This window comes from Pagrus pagrus, assembly GCF_965226575.1.
Source record: "Pagrus pagrus genome assembly, chromosome: 18".
Lineage (NCBI taxonomy): Eukaryota > Metazoa > Chordata > Actinopteri > Spariformes > Sparidae > Pagrus > Pagrus pagrus.
Genome location: NC_140202.1, coordinates 11,159,218 through 11,183,512, shown reverse-complemented (window position 1 = coordinate 11,183,512; position 24,295 = coordinate 11,159,218). Strand labels below are relative to the sequence as shown.

Below are 24,295 nucleotides of genomic sequence, written 5' to 3'. Positions count from 1 at the left end.
AATTGAATCCTCTTCAGGTCGATACAAAAGTCAAGACTACATTTGTCTAAATGGGGGATTTAAAATGTTGGAGTGTAAAACAATTGTTGTCAGCAACACTGAGTGTTTCCAATTTTTCCACAAAAGCTGGACTCCCCTCCGGTTGGTTTCCTGTCCCTTTGGTATCCTTTGTAATAAAACGATCACAGAGCAGCCTGGTTTGCAAACATGACTGTGTTAGAATTGTCACTTCTGGCTGCAATTCGAAGCTGCCCATGTTTTCAGCTGAGCCTTAGACCAATTGATACTGCACATAGAAGAATACTTTTTAATTTACAAAAACACAAAATATAAAATGAATATTCACTCTATATATCAGTCTATCCACTATGCCACTTTGATTTGGATTATCAGAAAACTGCACACTTTGCACATACATGTATGGACAGTGGTAGGGTTAACGTACAGTTGGGAAGCTTTAACTTAGGCCCCCTGTAACATTTATAATAGATACAATAGAAATTAAAAGTAAAAGTAAGTAACATTGAAGAGTCAGTAAAAGTAAAAATAGTACATAGTGTTTTCTGTAACAAAGCAACCAACCACAGAGTATGCAATCTGCTTCCTGTTTACACCGAGTGTATGGGCAGAAATTATTTCTAAAAGGGTGCCAACACGCCCGTCTGGAAGGAGTTTGTTTTTGTTTTGAAACCCCAGTCCCAAAAATACCCACGTATGGGTGGACTAGGCCTGACATTTTTGTTATCTGTATATATACAGTAGCGTCAAAAAGTCTGAGACGACTAACCAAAATACTTTAATTTGTTTCCAGTTTAATACTATTCATTCAGTCACGCTGAGATAACATGATCATAGGGTTTTGCACAAACTTGTCCATGCCAGGTTGAGTGCATGCTGTTATTAAAGCAGAAGAGGGAAACAACTACCAAAATATTCTGAAATCATCCAACTTTTCATTTAAACTGTTCAGTTTATATTATCGTTTGTAATGAAAAAATAGTATTACAATTGAAACAAAATAAAAGTAATAAAAAGTAATTAAAGACTTCTTGACACTACTGAAACGTTCTTTACTTTTATGTATCCTGTTCAACTCAACCCCACTAGTGTTCTTCTTATGTTGCTGTAATTTGTGGGTAACGGGGGCGGGACTAGATAAGCATCTGCTTCTCCCGCTTTCCCTTTCGGCCATGTGTACTACCTGATTTTAACTAAGATGATGTGTGATGATGACTGTAATAACATGCCGAAATAAATAAATAAAAAATAAATAAATAAATAATATAACATTTTCCATATGGGGATCGACAAAATGTGATCTCATCTCTTCACTTAGCTTTAATAAAGAGCTGTGACCAACATGTATGTATTACAGTACGTGGGGCATTATACAGTTAAAAAAATAACTTGTCAGTACTGACTATGTAATGGAAACACTGTTTCTAATTTACTTGACACACACCTTTTACCCCTTCAACTATGTACTGCTGTGTATTGTTATTCATTGCTCAACACATACAGCAATATCAATTTAAATTTGTGTTTAGCGATGTATCGACCCGGCTGATTTATTGGTCGAGTTCTGCACCAAAGCAGTCTCACATTAATGCAATAAGTAAAAACAGGATATTTAAGATACAGAACAAAAAACTGATGCACCTCTATTTAAATCCGAGAGGAAAGGTACCACATCATGGCATTCTTAGTGTGGGTTCAGGACTCCCTAAATATCAACAATGGTGCCGCTTTAGTCAATGGACTCAGAGGCCGGCCACACAGCCTGATCCACGGTGGTCAATACATTCTTTTCAGCAGAGCCCTGCAGACTCTCGGTCTAACCACTGAGAGAGCCATTATTCAGAGGGGCCTTGGAGTACAATAACTGCAACTGATAGCCCTTCCTGCTGTTGCATCCTCATAAATCATTCACTGTTTACAGCTATTCAAAATGGATAGTCAGGGGAATCTTTGCAAGATGTGGAGAAAGGAGCATACCTCACTTCGGCTGCCTCATACATTACTTCATACCCTGAAAGAGCTGTTAAAAAGGCCAATGATGGCATCCTCTATGACAGATATCATTATGTTCCTGCCTAATCACAATCAATAGCATTGGAGTCATCATTATCTATCCTCAGGGATGAAAATCTGTCTTATTATGTAAGCATGACAGTAAAAGCCGAATGTCTCCGCTGCCCTTCCTCCTGCTCCTGTCATCCCGCAGAGGGACGTCACAAACACGGCCAGAGACACTTTTCAATTCTGTTTGCATGTATGCGCGTACGTGTTTTCATCAGGGTCAGCTTAACATTGGCAACGCGTATTAGTGGATTCTGTGGGTGTTGCCCGCTGCGGTTTCTGAGCTTCCAGGGAAAAAAGCTGTTCTGTGCGAGAGAGTAGCAATTTAAAAACCTCTGCTGAATGGCAATAAGCATGGGGTCGGCGGTGTGAAGACTGAGAGGAGGATATGACAATAAGAGTGAGGGAATCATCCCTGTTAGTCAGCATGTGTATCACTGTCTCTTACTGTGACTGTCTGACATTACACACTGCAGTTATGTGTCTGTCACAGGCCACACTCTACACTGAGGTCAGGCACAAGGTCGTCTCTGCATAATGTCTTCAGTTTATGTCAGATGATTTGCCTTTGGGCTCATGCAGACCAGTAGCAGAACAGACACGCAGTGTGATTTATGCAGAAGTTGCAGCAGGCCCGTGAACAGTTTTTCTACACAGTCCAGCAAACCTCGCAGAGTGAAACACACTGCACGTAGGAGAAAAGTAATAGGATGTACTCACACTGTGCTCCAACAGACGGAGCAACAGCATCCTCAAACTTAGCTGTGTGAATATCATCTTGAAACTATTCTGGCAATCAACCCCCCACGGCACCTGTTATTATATTGTAGCAATTTTCCCAATTCCATGTATTTCTTCAAATCTGCAGCCCAAATACCTACTTAAATATTTAATTCAGAGATAATTCAATATATGATGCTGATGGATTATTGAAGTTTTTATCCACTTTCAGGAGGATCTTTTTTACTTTAAACTAACTTTCCAATGACTTCAGAACTACCTGGATGCTTTCAATATCAACATAATTAGAGGAGGACAAGGTTGTTTAAGTCCCACCTGCTTTCACAGCCCAGTCGCCAGCATGTTATGTTAGCAGTTAAAGTTTCTGCAAACCACAGAGGCTGACAAAGTTCACATGTGTACCAAGCGTGGCATATCACGTTCACATTATGTGCTTATTGGCCACCTGTCACAGCAGGAGCTGAGGGGGTAGGCGGTGGTGTTATTACAAGCCAACAAGGCTGTCAAACGAGTGACCAGAGTTCGAGTCACACCGCTAGATTTTCTATTTCTATTTTTAAGGATACCTCGAGACATTTCCATCCATTTTTGTGCCAACCAAAACCGGCTATTTTTCACAGGAAGTTGGACCATCTCCATCCATGAGCGTGGCAACAAGGTATTTTAAGCCAAACCATGATGCTTTGCTGACCCTAACCAAGCCGTTTTTGTGAATAAAGAACAAATAGAAAACTCAACCTAAACATCATTTATTCAGGTGATTGGGTCGGCTTTCACCATTGTCACTTGTGCCAACAGGCTTATTAATATTTCACTGGGCTTGGCTCCTTCCACATAATGACATCAGTTTCAGTCTTTGGTGATGGTTTTGTGGCAGACTGATTTTAAGTGATTGGACACAAAACAGGTGATTTAATCCGTCATCACTGAAGCGGGGCCCACAAGAAATGTGTCTTTAACCAAGATTTGACCCCCTTCCTGGCTCTGGTCATAGAATTACCAGTAATCAGTTGTCTCTAACCTTGCTGAGGTTTCTGGCACAGACCTTGGTTTACTCAAACAGAGCCTCTGAGGGTCAAGCAGAGTGTGCTTTGAAAGTTTTTTCAAACACAAATAAAGAATAAAGGGAAAGACTGCATGTGATTATCTGAAAATGAGAACGTTCAGTACAAGTTATCCTATCTTCTGTAGGATAAAGCCTTTGATGGGGACTTCCTCACTGAACTCAAACCTTGACTGGTAAATGCACTCAATGTGCACGGCTCATGAAGCAAAGGCAGATGAAAAGATTGTGTTTTGAGAGAGCAAGCCTGGGATATTTGCTAAATTGATAAATAAAAAGATTGTGAATTTTGGGCTGTAATTACTGTCTTCACTTTCTGCTGCGAACAAAGAGGACCAGGTCCCTTTGAAGGAGGAACAACAGTGGATTTGCTTTCTTGCAATGCCACCTTAAAAAAAAAAAATGACTGTGGAAAAGGTGCCACGTGCGACGCAATAATCAGTTTTCTCAAGCACTATAGCAATACAATTTGAAACCACAATAATAGGGAGGCAAATAAGACAAGTAATATTTGAAAATTTTCACTTTTCACTCACATAATTGAGAAATGAACATCCAAAAACTATTGAACAAAGACGGCTTTTTAACAACCTTGGTGAGTACCAACAAATGGCAGGTGGAAATATGATGTGAGGTGCAACAGAAGGTGAGGCAGAAAGATGAAAGAGACAATTATCAAGACATCACGCAATAAACAGCAGCACTGGAAAGGGAATTCACTTCTGACCTAGAGTAACCCCTACAGTGTATCATGGCTGTATTATAATTGGCTCTGCGCACATAAATATGAAGAAAGGTAGATAAGCTTAACATTTATGTTAATGATAACACAACCCAGCAAATACCTTGAGGGAAAAATCTGTTTCTGAATGCTCTCTCAGTTACAACATCACGACGGATAAAGCTACTCTTTATTTGGTGCGAGAACTCTATAATCTAATTTCATCCTAATCTAATGGATTTGTTAATGCTGTAATCATAATAACTCTACTTGTATCTCTCCATAACATAGTTTTCTTGTGTCTATTTTTCTGTGACATTGTCTTCAGCTTGTCTCATCGTGTAATCCTCTTACGAGCGTTTTCTTCCGCCGCCGAGTCACAAAAAACAAAAAGCCCTCTATTTCCTCACCATTTAATGGGACACATCCCAGAAGAACGCACTGAACACTTTCTTACAGTTGAAGGCACTGATATAAATACCCATAAAGGGATTCTAATGAGTACAGGGTTCAGCTATCGAGTGTTTGACACTGATGTAGTGGTGGGGCACGAGCGTAAGAACACTGCGAACACTGCTAGAGGGAGAGTAATAAAGCAAGCAGATAAATAACAAGTATGGTGTTGCTCCAAACATGAATTGATACTAAGCTGAGAAAGGTGTAATATTAAAATGTAATCTTAAAATAGGAACACAGAAAGACACAAGTCTAGAAAATAATAATAAAATGTGCATTGAATTAAGTCCATCCCACCAAATCTTGTCGTTTTTATTCTTTGAATACGTGATATTTCTGTACATTTTCTAAAACTACATGAGAAGCCAACAGAATTATATCACAACACACTGGGAGATTAATTTACTTAATGCCAATATGTGTACGTAGATCTTTGGCTCTCACAGTGGTTATATAAAACATCTCAGTGGGTACCAGGGGAATCCCAACTGGAGCACGCTAAGATCATTGAGCTTACATCAATACATAGACTGCACAAACGTTGACTGAGATTATTAAGGAACAAAGAACAAAGAACAACAAAGTTTTCTCTAAGATTTCAAGACACACAATGACACTTAAATTGTTAAGGTGAACAGGGATATAAAAGTTAAAAAAAGAAAAGAGCATAAGATGAAACAAAAGAAAAAGAGAAAAAAAAGATCGAAACACTATTGAACACACATTGAAATCTTAAATTTGCATTTGCTATACCTCTGTGAGTCCAGCAGCTCCCTGGGTCTGATGATGGCCTTGACCAGGGCGTCAGGCCGCACCATCTTCTGAGGCGATGTCTTGGGGCTTGAGTCCGACTCTCCGCTCTCCTCGTCCCCCATGGCTTTAACGTAGCTGCTGCTCCGCATCCGACGACAAGGGATCTCGTCATCCTTTCCATCGCCGGGGTAACCCCCCCAGTCATCCTGGGGCACCTGTGTGACATGGGGAGGATTAACAGTCAGAGAAATAATAGAATTTGTGGCCACATGGGGGCAGCACAAGAAGAACACAACATCGGCATATTATCGTATTATAAAGTTATGACTTGTTAGCAAACAGCTACCTGTTAACACATCCAGCAGTCAGGAAGCAACATTGGCACTCATTTGGAGCTGTATTGCCTGCTGACTGAAGATTGTAAATCCCAATATTCATTCTCCATTTAGCTGTTCAGGCTCCAGCAACTCATGAGGGAAATATCTGTTACCTTAGCTCCTAAATGCTGCACTATGTTCACCAGCTAGTCGCTTACTTTGTCTGATTATTTCTAAGCAGGTGTTGTACTATTGATTTTTGACATAATTAATTATTTATTCTGTTTTTTTATTTATAGATGAAAAACAGCTGCCTGAGATGAGAGCAATGCAAGTTTATGCTAACATTACAATAACAGTTTGGTCCTGCTTTGTTATCGGATTTGGGGAAGTTTACATTAGGGGAACCCCAACTTTACCCAGTGTGCCCAGGTGTTCATCCTGAAAGCCTTTTCTATTGCAACATTAAAAGTACAAACATGAATATGAAAATGTGACAAATGTTATCTTGTTCTCTTTGCTTCTTTTAGCCTCTGTATTTTACCACAATATCATGTATGTAGCCACCAAGTGTGTATTTAAGACTCTGTAAGATTTTTGTTTTTGAACGAGTCCTTTGAAAACACTGAAAAGTCGGCAGTTCACTGCTTTAAAAAAACAAACAAACATAAAAACAATAAAAGTGCAGATTGTCACCGAAACAATTAGCTATGAGAGCTTAAAGGCCTAAAAGAGCTAGGAGGAAGTGTAGAGTTGGATAATAATTATTTGTGATAAGTGATACTTATGCTTTTTCATCCATTTTGATATAAACATTTTTGGAAAATTAGCTCTGCATTTCAGAGGGAATTTTCTTTGAATAATGTCATAGATTTATTTTATTGCAAGATTTTATCCTCCTACCAACATTACTGTCATAATGGTACATTTCTAAATAGCATTATGTTCCAGCCTCTGCAATGCAAGAGCACACGAGTCCTTGAATATATTATAAAAATATTTACAATATATCTTCTATATCTTTTATCATCTTCAATCTATACCTTCTAGAGGACCATGTAAATCTAAATGATGCATTAAAAACCATAAAAAAGGGACTGTTAAAACATTTCCCAGTGATGAAGCAATGTGCCACTTGATAGGCACTTGAATCAAACCCCCTACCTCATGCACAGTTAGTTCCATCCATTGAGTTACACAAGACCATTTTCATAATGAGTCAACGCACATTAAAACCTTCACACAGCTTCCACAGCTGCTTAGTATTTCAGCTTTCCTGTAGGTTGGCCAGGTTACAAACTGCTGAAAACCTTGACTGAAATGCTGCTATAATCTTGGCTGGCCTGTTATCATAATTACTGGCAAAAGAAAGCTTGAAAATAGAAAATGGGAGCCATCTTCGCTCACGGTGACGTAGCTTTCACACGTGGAAGCCTGCCATCAAAACAAGACAGGCAGTTTTTACATGCAGAAATTGTCTTCCACTCGTCAAACCAGGTAATTGAGTATCCAGACGTCAGCATCACCATTATCCCATTCAGAGTGAGAGAAAGGGTCTCGCAGTCGCACTCGCTGCCTGTCTGTACTACATATGGAGGGAATATTTCATACCGCAAGTGGCATGTTGAGTGTGTAGAGCGAGCAGGAAGGCAAACAGAGCATCTTGCAGGCAGGTTAACGCACTTTGACATTTGTCTGTCATGCTTTGCTCAGACACGCCGATTGTGTTACTGTAATCTGTTTCGAGCAGAGCTACTGGTGTAATAGTTATAATAACACAACAATTTGTGAACCGCAAAATTATTTTCTGAATTGTGGTGGAAGGAAAATGGGCTTCCATTATGGTACATGCCATTAAACAACATGTAGAAATGTAATTAAATGATCCTGATAGGTTTCTGTGCTTTATTAAAATCTGCCGGGCCAACTTCACCCACTCATGTTATGAACCGACGATGATTTTCCACAAGCTCATTACACACTATACCAGTCGTTCATTTTCTCTGTCTGACTCACACGCTCCCTCGTTTTCTCGCTTTAGTTAAACAGCACAACAGAGTTCAATTATTGTGACAACAACAGTCGCCGCTGAGTCAGGGTCTCACCCTCTCCTCCAAACAAACATAGATATCACAACACAACAGCACACATGCAGAGACCCTCCACAAGCACAAACCTCTCTCGTCTCGCTTTCCCTGCTTTCTGTTCTCCTTAGTAGATTTATCTCGTCGCACTCTGCTGACTGTGTGCGATGGTCAGGAGCTTTAGCTGGACATGCATTTCCATGGTCAATGATCTGCGCTCATAAAATATGACACTGTCAGTAATCATTAAATTCTGCGTGGAAGTTGAAGGCTTCTCTGATGCCGAATCCATCCGTCACTTTAACATCCTGCCAGCCGGATCAGCCTCGGCGCGGTGCCAATCCACCCCGGCTCTAGATTTCATTAAGTTAAATCGGACTTGGGTCCATATTTCTTTGACTTTACAGCAACACTGGAACAGAACTACACTCAGAAAGGGCTTTACAATAGCCTCTCAGCCTTCAGTGATGAAATACAGCATAAATGTGTGATTATACTGATAATACCGCTTCTGATTTTCTTTTTTTCAAACTTTCTTCTGCCAACCAGTGACTAACTCACTGCCCACAGGTTCACAATAAACTGGGTGGCAGCTGACTGGCTGTAGCAAATGTCAGGAAGAGATAGGCTGCATCTAAATGTCACTAATGCGTCAAACGCATGACTCTAATCATTTTGTGATGCAAATGTCATCCATTTGAAAATAACAATTGAAATGCAATTATTGTTCCTAAAGCAATAAAAACAGGAATGATCCCTTTCAACGACGCACTGCTGAAAATAAAACCTGTCATTGTTTTGGGTTTTGGTGAGCTATGTCCTGTTTTATTTTCTAGTTATGTCCTCTGTAACTTTCTACTTCCTTCTCACCTGTGTTCCCAGTGTTCTGTTTCCCTCCTGTGTCCCTGTGCTTCTCCCCAGTCTGATGCCCCCCCCACACATCTCACATCAGCCTTGTTAGCCCTATTCCCAGTGTCTCCCCACCTGCACCTCTGTCCTCTGTTAGTTTAGTTGTATTTAAGCCTGTGTTGTTTGCTCACACGTTGCATCATCTGTTTTTGTCCATGTGTCTTCTGTGTTCCCTGTGTTCTTTATCTGATCCTTGTGTTTTTCTGGTTCGTCCTTTATTTTTGTATTTCATAGGTATTTTCCTTTGCCTGCCTTTTTGTTGACAGTTTTTGTTGCCTTCCCTTGTGTTACTTGGATTTTGGACTTTAGTTATCAGCATTGAAGCTCGCCTGCTGTGTGTTTGTCTTGCATTTGGGTCCAATTCTGCATAAACCTGACAAAACCTCAAATTCTGATATATGAAAAGCATGAAAAGCTAGAATTTCCAACGGAAAATGTTTACATTTGCAAACTATACAGACATGCCACTTTTACGAGACATAAAATTCATCAACAGCCCTGAAGGTATCCGTTCGTTTACATCCTGAAAAAAACGACATCCCTGTGACACTAATTCCACTAACCTCTGGCATCTACGCACGCCCACCCGCGATTACGGCTCTAACAAGTGTCACATCACATCAAAACGTCTTGAATAATTGAACAATTATGGCTTTATTACAGCCCACTCTTTGTTAATCACAGAGCATGCTGGGTCAAAGCTGCCTCTGACTCTTACGTTTCATCTGTGTTGTGGCGTTAGCATGATTGATGGGATTACAGCGTGTCCTCTACGTCTGTAAAGCTCGGCAGGAAATTTCACTGCGAAGCGGCGGTGTTACATCATGAGAAAAGGTAATGGCAGATTAACACAAAAAGAAGCACAGAAAGATGCACCTCCATAACAGGACTCGCACACAAAAACAAACCCATGCAGAATAGGACACAGACATGCTGGATTTAAGAATGCATAAGCTTACCCTCCATCCAAAACATGCGCGGACACGAACACACACTCACACACACACACACACACGCTGATAAAAGTCATTCATCTCCCCTCAAAAGACAGGCACGCACCAGCTACCAAATGGAGTCGATGGGTTAATTAAGTCTTGGAGGGGTTTGATATTTTTAGACGTCTAATTAATGAACGGAACGCCGGAGGACAGGCGCAAGCTGTGGTGAGATTTGTTTAATTTGGGTTCGCTGATAAACCGGATAGATTGTAGGGTGTCTCCCCTGTGAAGATAAAGAAACAGGCTGGGCAGCAGCGCACTCGTATCGACTGCTGTGAAAACACACGCGCCTTCCCAGCATGCTTAGTGGAGCTGAAACGCGGACGCTTGTCGACATGGACGTGCACCTTGAACTGAAGATCTTACAGAGGGAAGATGTGGGATGCCGGTGAGCATGCTTCAACGAGCCCGACGCCATGTGCACAGCTGTGGAAGAAGCATTCCGATCCTTTACTGAAGTTAATGTATCGACAAAGCAATGTAAAAATATTCCACTACAAGTAAAAGTCCTGCATAAAAAGTTCTACTGAAGTAAAAGTATATACATAACAAGTATTATATAAGCAACATATTAGTGTTGGACGTGGAGCTAGTTCGAACTACTTTATATACATTTTTAAATAAAGATACACCAGATAATGATGATTTATAGGAGAGGACAGAAATTCTGCTGCACAAATCTGTTTTCATTTTATTGGATTTGTGCTCTAATCTTTGATTTTTGGTGAGTAACATTTGAACATTTAAACTGGCAAAAGACACCTTTTAGCTTTAACTTCATTCATTCGGAAGTAAATACAGATTGCACAGTGTAATGGCTGTAGAAAAATGAAGCCACTGAGTATAGATTGGTTCCCTATAAGTCCCTATAAGGTCCCTATTTTTCACAGAAAAATAAATGACCAACTACAGCACAAAGGAAGCGCAAATACCTTTGCGCAACCAAAACAGAAAGAGGCATTGTTTTCCACGGTCGCTGTCCCCAGATAACAGTGAACCAACTATAATGACTGTGGAAACTCTACACTGGAAAAAAAACAGAACCCCACTGATGGAAGAGGCAAAGCAGGTGAAGAGGAAGGACGACAGAAACTGAGGTAAAACAAGAGTGAACAGATGAGCTTTAACTCGCTCCAGTGTGTCAGAGTCTGTTGCCCATGGAGATATGTGTTTCCACTTATCACCAGGAGTCTGGACGGTTCAACACCAGGTCAAATTGGGATTCTTAAGCTTGTTTATTGTTGTGGACAGTACCCAGGCCGTTAGCAGTATCCATGTTGCTAATGCTTGTCTTTGCGACAGCTGCGCCAACAGTTATACCACGGGGAAACGCTAGAAGGGGGAAACTGAAAAGCTGTCTGTTTTCTCTTTAATGAAATGAAATCAAGTTAGAAGTTTAAAGGGAAATGACCTGTTAGCTCCACCAAATAAACATCTAAAATGTGACCCCCACTACGCACTGCTATATGTAAGATGTCAGAGGCCAAAAAGTTTGGAAATCATTGATTTAGACTTTAAAACTACATTTGTGTAAGTTTGTTATATTATCCATAGTGTAAAATATTTATCTTAACAGTAAATCATAACCAAAGCTGTCAGACTAATGTAGTGGAGCAGAAAGTACGCCATTGAAATGTGGAGCGGTATATAGTATAAAGTAACATAAAGTTTGCTTGTGCCCAAAATTGTGTCCAAGTAAATGTAAATGTACTCGGTTACTTTCCGCCACTCCATGTGCAATCATTCAGGGAGGTTTTGATGATTCTGTTGTTCCCAAATAAAGTGTTCTGTGCAGCAGCACATTTTATGGCAAAGCCCTTTGTGATTATGAGCCAAGGTTAGTGCGAAAATTCACAGCTCAAGTGTGAAGATTCATATTTAAAGTTTTCACAATGACAGAAGTTCTTCTTGCCTTAAATCGTTGGATTCAGACATGACTCAGGGAAAAGGTATTTATATATTCTATATATGTCCAAGGTTTTTCTAGGTGGGTGCTCACTTACACACACACTGTATGCCTGAGCTGTTTCGGCACTTTGCCAATAAATAACATCAGTGACATGCCTCACAAGCATCTCATTGCAGGAATGTGCAGACAATGGTATATTAGCTGTGTGTGCCTGCCTTTACTTTCACTGCTTTGATCTTTGACACCGAAGGAGCCCACAGGGAGTGTGAAGTATATACGCATACGTGTGTGTGTGTGTGTGTGTGTGTGTTGGGTAGTAAGGCTGGCCGGGCCTCAGCCAACGCTCCTGCAGAGCAGCAGTGCATTTCATTGATTAACTCTGCAGCTCTATCTATACGCAGGACCTCTTCCACTAAGAAATATAAGTCGCTGCCATTAAGTTAAGAAATGGAGTGAGCTAGGCGGTGAGACAGAGAGAGACAGACAGGATAGAAAGGATGTAGCGCAGAGAGACGGCTGAGAGAGAGAGGGGGGAGGAAGGGAGCGAGTTAGTGAGCTCTTTAAGGTTCAATCAGTGGTAATCCCACCCACCAGCCTGCAGACCCTCATTTCCTCCCACAAGATTGCATGGGTATGCTGTGTGTGTTGGAACAGGTGCTGTTTTCTTTTCCTTTTTTTCCCTCTCTGTCTCCTCTTCCCACCTCGCAGGGGAGAACATGAATTTCTTACTCAACCAGATTCAACACCCACCGCACGCCCACCACCGACTCTTCTCCTCCCGTCTTCCTCTATTCACACTTAAACGCCCACACGAGGCATTGTGTTTTCATCTTGTCTCCATCTTGTTTATTTACTGACACTTCATGCGATCAGATGTTTGTACAGAAGTGTAAATAGACACAACGATGAAAGGAAAGGAAACAGTCATGCACTGGGAGGTGTGAAGAATCTGATGATGTGAGCCACTGTCCGACTTACATAATCTTGTTATTTTTGATTCTAATAGTATTTCTCTCAGACTAACTCTGAGACTAGATATTTTGGATCTGCAGATTCAGTGTCCAACAACTTATAACAGGATTAACACCCCATTAACACCTGGCATTAACTTGAGATGTACATCCGGACAGGTTATCTAGATAATTGGGATTGGAATGTGATCGGATATGGCCAACCACATCAAAAGATAGTCCGGCTCGCAATGTGTTTACATCTGAGGCAGGTGTAAACGCAATCCATACCGCATGCTGGCATCGGTACAAAACACAACGATGATACAGGTATTTGTTTTTACTTTCATAAATTGAGAGTGTGATCAAGAGAGAAGGCTTAAAGTGACAAGCCTCCAAAAGCACCAAAGGATGCATTATTCAACAAACTGTGTGGAAAAGGAGAGCAATAAGGGTGGGAAATTAATGAGAAATAACTGTGCACATTGCATTCATTATAAGGCGTATATTTATCTAGTCAAAGAGTAGTCTACACGTCAACCCTACAACAGACTGCAACAAGCTGACAATAGTTTATACAAAGAACGTTATGTCTTGATGTATAACATTCGCCAAATTTACAAGAGGGGACAAATAATGAAGAATTTATTGCAAACAGATTTATACAAAGTTTATAAAGTTGTCCCGTACGCGAAAACTCAGAAAATGGGAGTCTGGGTCTCGTTTGCCACCACCTCAAATAACTCAAGCAAGTTTTGCTCTGGAGGACAGAAGTCTGTTCTCAATGAGGATAAAGAGAATGCGTTAAAAATACCAGGTGTAAATGCAAAGGCAAGATCGGATCATTTCTTATCTGGATAATGTATCCAGATACAGATCTCATTTTAAAACCAGGTGTACATAGAGTGCAAGAGTCTACCTACATAGCCATATACTGTACTTACAGAAGGAAAGTTGTATTTTGAGCTCAGTGCACACTTTAGCATATTAATAGCTCCACATGGCGATGCTAGCATGCTGATATTTAGCAGGTATATTATTTACCATGTTCACCATTGGGTTAGCATTGTAACATTAGCTAATTCACATTCCAGTAAGTCTCTAGAGTCAAAGTTTGGCTTGTCCGTTCTGGGCCACTGTAGAAACATTGTGGTGCAACGCTCCACAGAAGAGGACCCTCTCCCTCTGGCTACTTTTATGGTAACAAAAACAAAAAAATTCTTAAGATTCAAAAATTCTCATGATAACGTAATACTGGACCTTTAAACAGTAGTGTACTGGACCAGTAAAAGTTTGAACAAAACACTACAAAAAAGGGACAGGACAGGATAAACAATTCAAGCACAACACTGCAAGCTATCAACCTCAGCTGGGGTGGGTTAGGCCAAGAAAAGCCTGAAAAAAACAAACAAGCAAGTAGACAACAGAAAAAACATTTTCAGAAAAATCTAAACAGAGCATAAGAGGGCATGTGATTTTCTCATGTCCTCACTCACTCACTCACTCACTACACCACACTACACCTTCACACCTCATTATTATGTTTCAGTTAACTAAGTGGTTCAATAAACTACTTTACGCAATGAAACGCTGTGGGTGGCCTCCCCTTTTGTTGCCAACTTCGAGCCAAGTGCTCACACCTGTACATTTTTATTCCACTCCATGTTTATTGGCAGGGGACAGGTTAAAGAGTGCTCACTCACTAACACACAAGGAGACACGTCTTGTAAATGCATGTGCTATGGTCCGGCGTGTATAATTTATGGGGCTTCAGGAAGATCTATTGGCAGAAATGGAATATAATATTTATGATTATGTTTAAAGTAGCCTTGTATATCTACAGAGGGAGCGGCTGTTTGGGACATGATAAGAAGCTCAGGACTCCAGGAGGATCGGGTATTGAGACTGTAGAGATGAAATAAGTACCTACTACATTAAAGACACCTTTGGGTAGACTTACATTGGAAGTATCACAACCACAACTGATGGAAGGAGACCCCAGGGCAGATCCAATGGGAACAGATTTCTGCATGTGCCTGGCAGCACTTATTGTATTCCCCCATGGAGTAGCTGAGGAAAGGGCTGAGGAAAAGGTCAGTCGGGCTAACTATAATATTTTGATATATTCCTATAGTGAAAGCCACATCAGCTGCTGCCCCAAGATGTGTGGTGTTAACTGATGAGTAATTTGACGTGGTTTAATGCCACAGATGTCGAGACCTCCGATCTCCAACTGCATTTCTCCGCTCATCTTTTTTTGGCCACTAGGGGGCAGGAAAGGATTTTTAAAAAGCTGATGGATACACAGCCAATGATTTACTAGAACATAATTGCCTACTTTCACATCCAGAAAACATGGAACATTTGGCATTTATTGTCTGTTTTTGGCCAACAATATTCACTCTCCATTTGGTTCTGTCTGGGCTCCTGGTAACAAATATCTGTCTTTTTAGCCTGCCAGATTTTTGACTTTCTTCACCAACTGCTGCAGCTTTATCTTTGCTGGGAAGATTTCATACAATTGGTATATCAGAGAGATCTTTGCCAACAGGAGAGCTGATCAAATTTAACAGTGAGGTAAATTGCTCATAAATGGAAAAGAGCGCATCAAAAAGAAGAAATAACAAGTCAAGGTCAATATAATAATGCTCAAAGTTCCCTCTGGAGGTTGTTCCCGCCTGGAAGTTCTCCAAACTCAGACCATTGGAGATCTTTCACAAGCACTTTTGGCCATGCCGAGTCAAACCATGCCACGCTGATTTGTTAGCTTTTGTAGCTTCCACTTGAATCTCTGTGGTTTGAGTCCCTGTTTGTACTTTCGGGTATCTGCTGTATTTTACGGTTCCATCATGTTGACTTTCAGCTGTTTCGGGAGTCATGTTAAGTTACTGCTGGTGAAAACCCAACATTTCCTAATATTGCTGCTTCATAATAAAGTTTTTAAATGACCAAACAATTTTATTGTGAAGATTATTTAGGAAAATAAACGTGTTTAACACCTAATTAGTGGAAGTTTGTTAGCAATTATTCTTCTATGATATTGAGAGTATTTACAGCCACTCTCCTGACCACTATTTCAGACAAGCACCCTCATTAGTTAAAGACAAACCTTCAAGCATGTAGCCCTGTTGTAGTGGAATGCAAATCCCTGCCTTGTTGAGCTGACGTGCCGAGTCAAACTGAGCCAACCTAAGCTAGCACGTGTATGGAAAAGCCCCACATGAGACACTAGTGTATTTTCTGGGCTGCTACAAATGGCATGATCTTCTAAAACTTTAATACAGTGAAGAATTATTGTCAAGAAAATGCTACTAAAGAAGCAAATGCTGGTATCGCACCCTTACCGGCTACCTTCGCTGGCCATTATTATTGATTTGGCCTGTGAAAGCAGTAGCACACACAAAAAGGATATGGGAGAAAATGTGCTTAACAATTGACCAATTAAATGGTTATAGCCCGACAACTTCCTTGTAGAATCCAGGGAAACTCGAGGTTTGAGGTAATAAAACAGGAATACGAGCAGATGCCTGGCGACACGGTGCTAACCACAAAGCCATGCTGTCGCCTCAGGCAACAGTGATGAGTAACATTTAGCTACATACTGCTGTCTGCTCCCCGAATTCCTGGGACGAAACCTTATTAAGTAGTGGTTCTTGGCCTAATAGTTATCTGGGAACACCTTTACGAAAAAGTTAGGGAACCCCTGTGTGTGTGTGTGTGTGTGGGTGGTGTTACTGTAGCTTTCAGTCACAGTGCCAGTTTTGTTTCTGCTGCTTTGCACTCTCCTTTTGTAATTTAATCAGCAGCCTTTCTGCGTCTCAAGCTCCACCTTTGGCAAGCCAACATGGCAATTAATTGGCTTATTAAATCCCTCCGCAATGCCCTATCAGCAAAACTATCAAAGACTAATCCTCCCTTTGTACTCCAGTACTGTATGCAGGGAGAGAATAGAGTAGCGTCTGCCGGAGCCTCTGCCTTAATCAGGGCTGAGAGTTGTCAGTAAGACAAAGTTATTGTGCTGTGAAGTTGGGTGCAGGGAAGGTGGAGGAGGCATAGGTTACAGCTGTTACTGCAGTCCAGGTGTATTTACATATTTAATTTGGAGAGTGTGTGTCAGAGAGAGAGAGACGGTGCCCCAAACACCTACTGTATGTGCACAAAATGCGTCCAGGTGAGCCTGTCACCAACAGAGACGGATGTTTTGCCACCATCACCTCCTTTCATTAATATTAAACTCACAGTCAAACTCATGAAAACATACTGTGTGTGTGTGTGTGTGTGTGTGTGTGTGTGTGGCTTGGGGGGGCTAATTGAGGCTAATTTGTGAAATGACTTAGCCAGAGACAGAGAGCGATGGCTAATGCCACGTCTGATTCCCCAACATCTGTCATTTTAGAGAAAGAGCAGCCAATAGTAATCCGTCTCTGTCTTGCCTGATGCCCGGTTAATCGATCTCTCATACATGCACATGAGCTAACCCACTCTGAAGATTCACACACACCTGCTGCATGCACACAGATTAGCATTTGATTACATCAGTAAGACGAGTCCTGCGTATCTTTCCGTTTTGCCGTCTCATATTTGCACAACACTTTAGAAGTTTTTCATTCCTTCTGTCAACGGCCAAGGACGCAAACAAGGTGACTAGCACATCCTCAAACCATCTGGTGTGCCATAAACAGAAAAAAAACACACGCCGTCACACACTCTCACTATTACATGGACAGACAGTCAGCACACACACTCTCCCAGGAAACAGTTTATGTTGTAACAGCGCAGACAGTTGTGGGTAATCCCAATTCAGCAGCAGCAGGAAGTGAAAGCCCCTCAAAGTGACCCCTTGGTGTGAGTATCATCCCTGACTATGGGCTCCATCTCTTTGCCTGACTGCTCCTGGTGATGGAGCAACAGCGTTAGCCATGGGGAGCAAACACAGCCATCTCTTTTGTTGTTTCCTCCACTCTGCTTCCTCGAGTATCTCGATGCATCCACAGAGGCACAGAACGCGGCGGTATGCATCTTCAACTTTCTCTCCTCTCTCTCCTTCAAAGCATCTTCCAGCTCTCGGAGAGGGCATTGATTCTCCCCCGGGGAGGGAAGATGTGTCACCCCGCGCGGATTGGATTGATAACGGCGGGCTAAATATAGCCCTGCGGCAGGAAGGAGGAGAGGAGGATATTTTTAGAAGTGTTTATGGTGCCACGACTCGGACACTACCTCAGCTGAATGACCAAACGGAAGAGAAGAAGGGGTCGTGGTGGGGCACACTAAACACCGCGACTCTCTCATTGAGAGATTACTGCACTTACTGGGATTGTGAAACATTTGAGTGGATGAGTGCACCGTCTGTCCAGTTCAGACTGATCATCAGTTATATTTAAAAATACGCTAGTCAAAATTAGTCCTCCGAAACATTTTCTGTTGACGTAAGCCTAGATTGAGTGGTTTCTTTGGCTCCGCTGGCTGATTTGAGTAATGTATTGGCTTTCCGTTCACAGCAGTCTCTAATCCTGCAACACACTCTCTACTAAGAGCACAGAGTCTCTAAGTCTTCTCTCCCAATGTGCTGAAGTGCTCACTTTATTTCGCCTGCAGGCCGTACTTACATGATGCTATCAGATATCACATTGTTGTATATTGAGCAGCATCTTCACAGAATCTTATTTTTCCCTGATTTTGCAATTTAGGATTTATAAGCATGCTTTCTTTTCATTTTTCTCTTCCATATACCCTTCAGCATGCATATGAAACTCATGAGACACTTCTGTGTAAAGTGCTGACTCAGTCTGAATTGATCCCAGCGATGCTTTTGGGCGTCCTGCTGAGCCGATCATAGGCCTGAGCTAAATGCTAACCTTTTTCCAGGTCTGAAAGCTATGTAAAATTGAAGCTAACAACACAGTCAAAAAAATCAACATTCATCTCTGGTCTTTTATTCACATATTGCCATCTCTTCCCCTCCGGCACAGATCATTTATGGAGTCAATTGATTTGTCCTGCTGTGCCCGTCCCTTCTGCTGCCGCCGCATGCTGAGCCATTGGACATGTTCACATTGTGATATCCAGGGCACCGACCAACAAAACACTGTCTTTTAGATCAATCAGAAATCCAGCTGAGATGAGCAACTCTTCATCCTTGTCTATTCACCGCAGATGCCTACAGAAATAGAGAGCTTTGTGTTGTACAATACAGGCCTTAGTTTTGGAACTGATGTTTTTTGTTTGTGCTGCAAAGGTTACCTCAAGTTCTTCGTCACCATTGTAGTGACTGTGCGACAAAATGTGTGTGTTTTATCATCACTTCAATTGCTTGTTGCTATCATGTGGCTTCATCCAAACCACAATCTTCTTTTTAAATATAACCTTCCAAGTCATCTATTTATGCTATTCATAGACTTAAATGGGCACAATGTAGCTTTCTTTCAACCTATATTCTTGAACTGTAGGACCTCTAGATGGGCAATTGCCCATGATCTCACCCTACCAAAACTCAATATATGCCTGTTTTTTCTCTAATGTTTTCACATTCAAATGAAGACATATGACTTTCAAGTACATCTAGAAGCTTGTGTTCAGGAGGTTAAAGATCTATAAACCCCTCACATAACCAGATTATCTGCGATAAACAGTGGTACCGACCGAGGTCCCAGACCAGATTTCTCCTCAAACTGGGGAATTAGGATTAAATTGGCCTGTAGTCTGAGTCTGGCCTTAATTCTTGCAAACAGTTATTCCTTCTATCAAGAGCTCTGACTAAAATGGTCTAAATTAGCTTGTTTGTCTACAAATTTCTACAATCAAAATTCATCCAACTCAGAGAGCAAAAGTGTACCTGACACCCTCATCTGGCCCACATACTGCGTGGAATGATGGCACTTGGGCACCATGGTATGGTCTGCTTGTGACTCAGATCTGGCAAACAGGAGCTGACTGCCCATGTGCCATCATTCCATGCAATATGTGGGCCGGATAAACGTGTCTGGTGCAACAATTTTGCTATCTGGGAAAGTAATGTAAATGCAGGTTTTTATGACCAGGGACATTAGCCGCTATAGTATTTGACTAGAGAAATTGTGTACCCATGGGTACCACTGCTTAAGAGACACAACCTTATTGTCACATACAAGTCACTCAATAGCGCTATGCCAGTGCTGGAGAGCCTGGTTACACCCATTATCATTCTGCTATATGGGAAAGGATGCCCTGGCTCCTCTGCATTTCTTTAAATGGATCACAATCGTCATGGGTGCCACAAAGCCCAGGACGCAGCGACGGTGACCCTGCAAAAAAGTGGCGGGGTAACTTGAGAAAACTAAAGAAAGAGTAACAACTGCTAGCTTGTCTACATTCATACCATTAGCGACCAGGCTAGGGTGAGACTGACTCGACATTTTCAGCTAGCCCAGAGGTTGCTGTTTCACGTAGAGAAGGGGACTTGAAATGCTATTACGCAGATAGCAGAAGGGAGGAGAATGTCACCCAGTTGCTGGTTTATACCTTCAGTCTACATCTAGTGAGCCAGACTAGACACATAGCAATATAAGACAAACTCACCTGTAGATAGTGACAGGGCCTGAGGTTGGGCTTGAGGTCGGTGGGCGTCATGGGCTTCTCCAGGTTGAGTGAGGACTTCCTGTAGGCCTCCTTGGCTTGGCTGACAGTTAGCGTTGACCAGGAGCTCCTCTTCATGAACTTTCCCTCAGGTGCCATGCTTATGCTCTCACAGGCTGAGCACTTAACATCGTTGTTACTCTTGGAGGTCTTTAGTGACAGGTCTCCAGCCAGGTGGCCATGCATTGCCTCAGGGTAGCAGTGGCTGATGTGGTCCACAGGATGCCGTGACATGACGCTGGGTGTTCTGTACGTGCTGTCACTATCCAGGTTGTCATCTGAACTCCACCAACCTCCTGAGCGCTGCTTGCCGCTTCCATCAGATTTCCGTTCTTTGCTCTTGCTGCGTTTGCTGTGTTTGTGGTGGCCTTGGTGGTGGTGATGGTGGTGGTGTGAGCTGTCCCGGTGCGAGTCGCTTTTGGTACCGTTCATCTTGGAGGAACCTTCCAGAGAGTGCGACTTTGTGAAGAGCTTCTGTACAGAGTGGACTAAGTGGCGTATTCGCCCGGGGCTTTCATTGCGCTGCTCTGTGGTCGTGGTTGTGGTGGAGGTGCGTTGGTATTGCAGCGTGTGGAAGCCATCACGGTGCAATGGCATCTGCTTCTCAAATTGGTCCAGGAGATTTGCTGGGATTCGGTTCATTTTGCCGCTGCCACCATGTGAGGATGAGCCACCATCGTCTCGGGATTCCCTGCAGCCAGGAGTGTTGCCACTGCTGTCCCGTGAAGCGCTTCCGTAGTGCATGCGGGGGAAAGTGCTACTAGAGATGGAGTGGTCGGTGGCCGACATGGACACCGGCATCACCATGCACTCGGAGTGGATGGAGCTTCGCGGGGAACAGCGATGGTGACTCTCAAGGGGGCAGCTCTCAGTGGGGCTGAGGAGGTAGGAGGGGGGCCGTGAGTTGCCATGGTGGAGGTGATGGTCCAGGGAATGGTCGCATTCAGCGAGGCCGCAGGTGTGGGCTGAGGTGGGGGAGGTGAGCTGGAGCTGGGCAGGGCGGCCGCCAGAGAGACCCTTCATGTTCCTGGGTGGAGGGGAGTAGCTTTCCTCATCGAAGTACTGCGAGGGTGACCATGAATACTGCTGGTCTGAAAGAGAGAGAGAATGTTATATCAAAAAACGTTTTATCTGAGCAAGAAATGGTTTCCAGAGGGAACGATGAGGGGTAAAAAGCCTTGCACCAAATGACATGCCAGCCACAAACAGGTTTCTCACTTCCCACATCCACTCCAACAACAAAGGACACAAAAAACTCAAAAGGTAGCACATCTGAAATGTGAAACTGAAATCAACAGATTGCCCAGACAAAATATCAGTCTTTCTATTCAGGTCTGGGATGGCATGCCGCTAAGAGAGACGAGGAAAAAAAGAGAGAATGAAAGAAGGAGAAAGGCAGGCGACAGGTAGGAGCCCGCACTGCCATTTATCCGATGCAAAGTGAAATAATAGCCTATCACTCTGTGGTGCTGGTATCATTCGTCAAAGCCCAGAGGAGAGTGCTGTGAGGCGTACGGCCAGATAGCCGTCCTTGGGAGACGATCACCAAATGCACCCTCCCTCCATTTCTTTCTGTTGGCCATGTAGTCTTAGATTAAAACCCAATTCTGTGTGATCGGTCACCAAGGGCAGACGTCCCAGCACTCTACTCCAATGTATTTAACTTAATCAGAGGAGGATAGGCTTACTTTATCTTTATGCCTCACCACCGTCTGCGGTCACTGTAATGACCATGTCTTCCCTTTGAATCATGTCAAGATGATGGAGGTTAAAATTCCACATGGGACAATATGCTTGCTACATGTTATGAATGACACGTAAATAATAAACTTCATCCTCCGCCTTAATGTGGCTTTCTTTCGGAAACGATGAAAGTATGGAATAGATCCACAAAACAATCTGAAGGCCATCAAATAAATGCTTTTTATGGTTTATGAGGTTTTTATCTAGCTAATAATTCATTCTCTTTAACAAAAAAGGCAAAATTGGAGAATCATAATAATCATAAGGATTTCCAATTATCTTTATTGTCATAAAATGATATTCCTTTTTGCCTCCCCTCTGTTTTTCCTCATTATTTGGTTCTCGGTGAAAAGCTGCATATGGTAGTCGAAAATGTCACCCAGGTCATATTTCAAACCTATCTGTGCATTGTCCTGTGAAGTAGGAAACAAACAAACAAACAAACAAACAACAACGATGTCTAAGCTCGCTTGCCTGCCAGTGATATGCCCCATAACACATACACTTTCCCTCCCACTGTCTCCCCATAAAATGAAGGAGAGTTTTTATGAGCTCCTGTGGTAGGAGACAGAGGAGGAGGAGACTTTTTGGGCAAATAGTAGCACTTTTTAAGTACATCAATGTCTTAACAAAGCAAAAAATTCTGAGAACCATTGTCACTACTTTGTACATGGTATGGTTGTATGTAATACATATTCTTCTTCTTTATCCTTCATTCATTCTTCTTTTTCTTTTGAAATTACCAATAAGGGAAGCCATTTGTCTATATTTTTGCTTTTATTTTGAGGACCAAACATCTGTCTTTTCCAGAAAATCTCTTTGCACTGAACAACTCCTTTCTGTTTTGTGTCATAAAATATTTTCTCCCATCATCGTATCATAGCACACTATGGACACGATGGATCAAAATCAATGCAGTAGACCCAGAAATCTTCTTTATTCTATGCACTCTGTATACGTCTATATTACCCACAACGCCACACCCCTCAAGGGATGTCACACGTGATGTCACTGCAGCCACAAAAGGCCTTATACAATTGTTTCTAACTCACCAACACCTGTAAACCCACCTAACCTTAACTCTAACTCTAACCCTAACCCTGTAATCCACACTATGATGTAAATTGTCAGAGTTCCCATTTGAGAATTGTGCCATGAAAAATATTTAAATCCAGGTGAAAAGAGGAAAGTGAAGTCAATCATTTTTATTAACCTGACCTGCAGTGAACAGTCACTCCCAGGGCTCTCCATTTCAATTTAGGTAAATCCACGATGTGTGGAATGTTAATGATTTCAGCCTTCGGTCAAAATAAATGAAAGGAAAACATGTCTTTCATGGTCCACGAGAGATTTATCTGCAACCAGGAGCTATGGATGCAATCCTTCACAGTTTTGATATTTGTAATGATATTTTACATTTCTAGAAAAAGAAAAATCAATGGAAAAACTGTTTATGGATAAAATAATCCAACAGAAATCTTTGTGTGTGACCCTGATAAATCAAGTTACTTTATCACATTAAAAATCATTTAACTCACAAGCGCTGAATACAACCACACGTATTTGAAAATATCAAATTAATATTGTGTCACACTCTCTATTGTATCTCTCAATCCTTTCTGTACCTACCCAGCAACTCTTCAGTTCTAAATTTTAAAGTCATTTTTATCTCAAAAATATTTATTGGATGCTTTTACATTCTAATAAAACTGTATCAGCTCCATTTTAGTATACAAGAAACAAACCACACAGTGTCCTCTTTGAAACTCCTCTGGGTCCTGTCACTGTCCCCAGAAGATGTTTGTCACTGGATATATTGAGGATTTTCCTCTTGATTATTTTGTCAATATCTCTGAGAACCCTCTCCGAGATCATAAGAATGACTCACTCTGCTGTGAGTGAATTGTGGACTAAGGGTGGATGTTTCCTTTTCATCTTTCACTGGATGAAATTTATTGCAT

General features: G+C 41.9%; 1 protein-coding gene across 8 annotated transcripts in view; it reads right to left on the bottom strand.

Annotated features, from left to right (window-relative positions):
• The window catches only part of dlgap2a (discs, large homolog-associated protein 2a), a 188,144-nt gene that overhangs the window by 39,091 nt on the left and 124,758 nt on the right, over positions 1-24,295 (bottom strand). For all 8 annotated transcript variants that reach the window (XM_084381047.1, XM_084381048.1, XM_084381049.1 and 5 more), the window contains 2 exons: positions 20,535-21,682; positions 5,814-6,028 (listed from right to left, as the gene is read on the bottom strand). In XM_084381047.1, the coding sequence (XP_084237173.1) occupies positions 5,814-6,028; positions 20,535-21,682 (1,363 nt within the window). The remainder of the gene's footprint in view (positions 1-5,813; positions 6,029-20,534; positions 21,683-24,295) is intronic.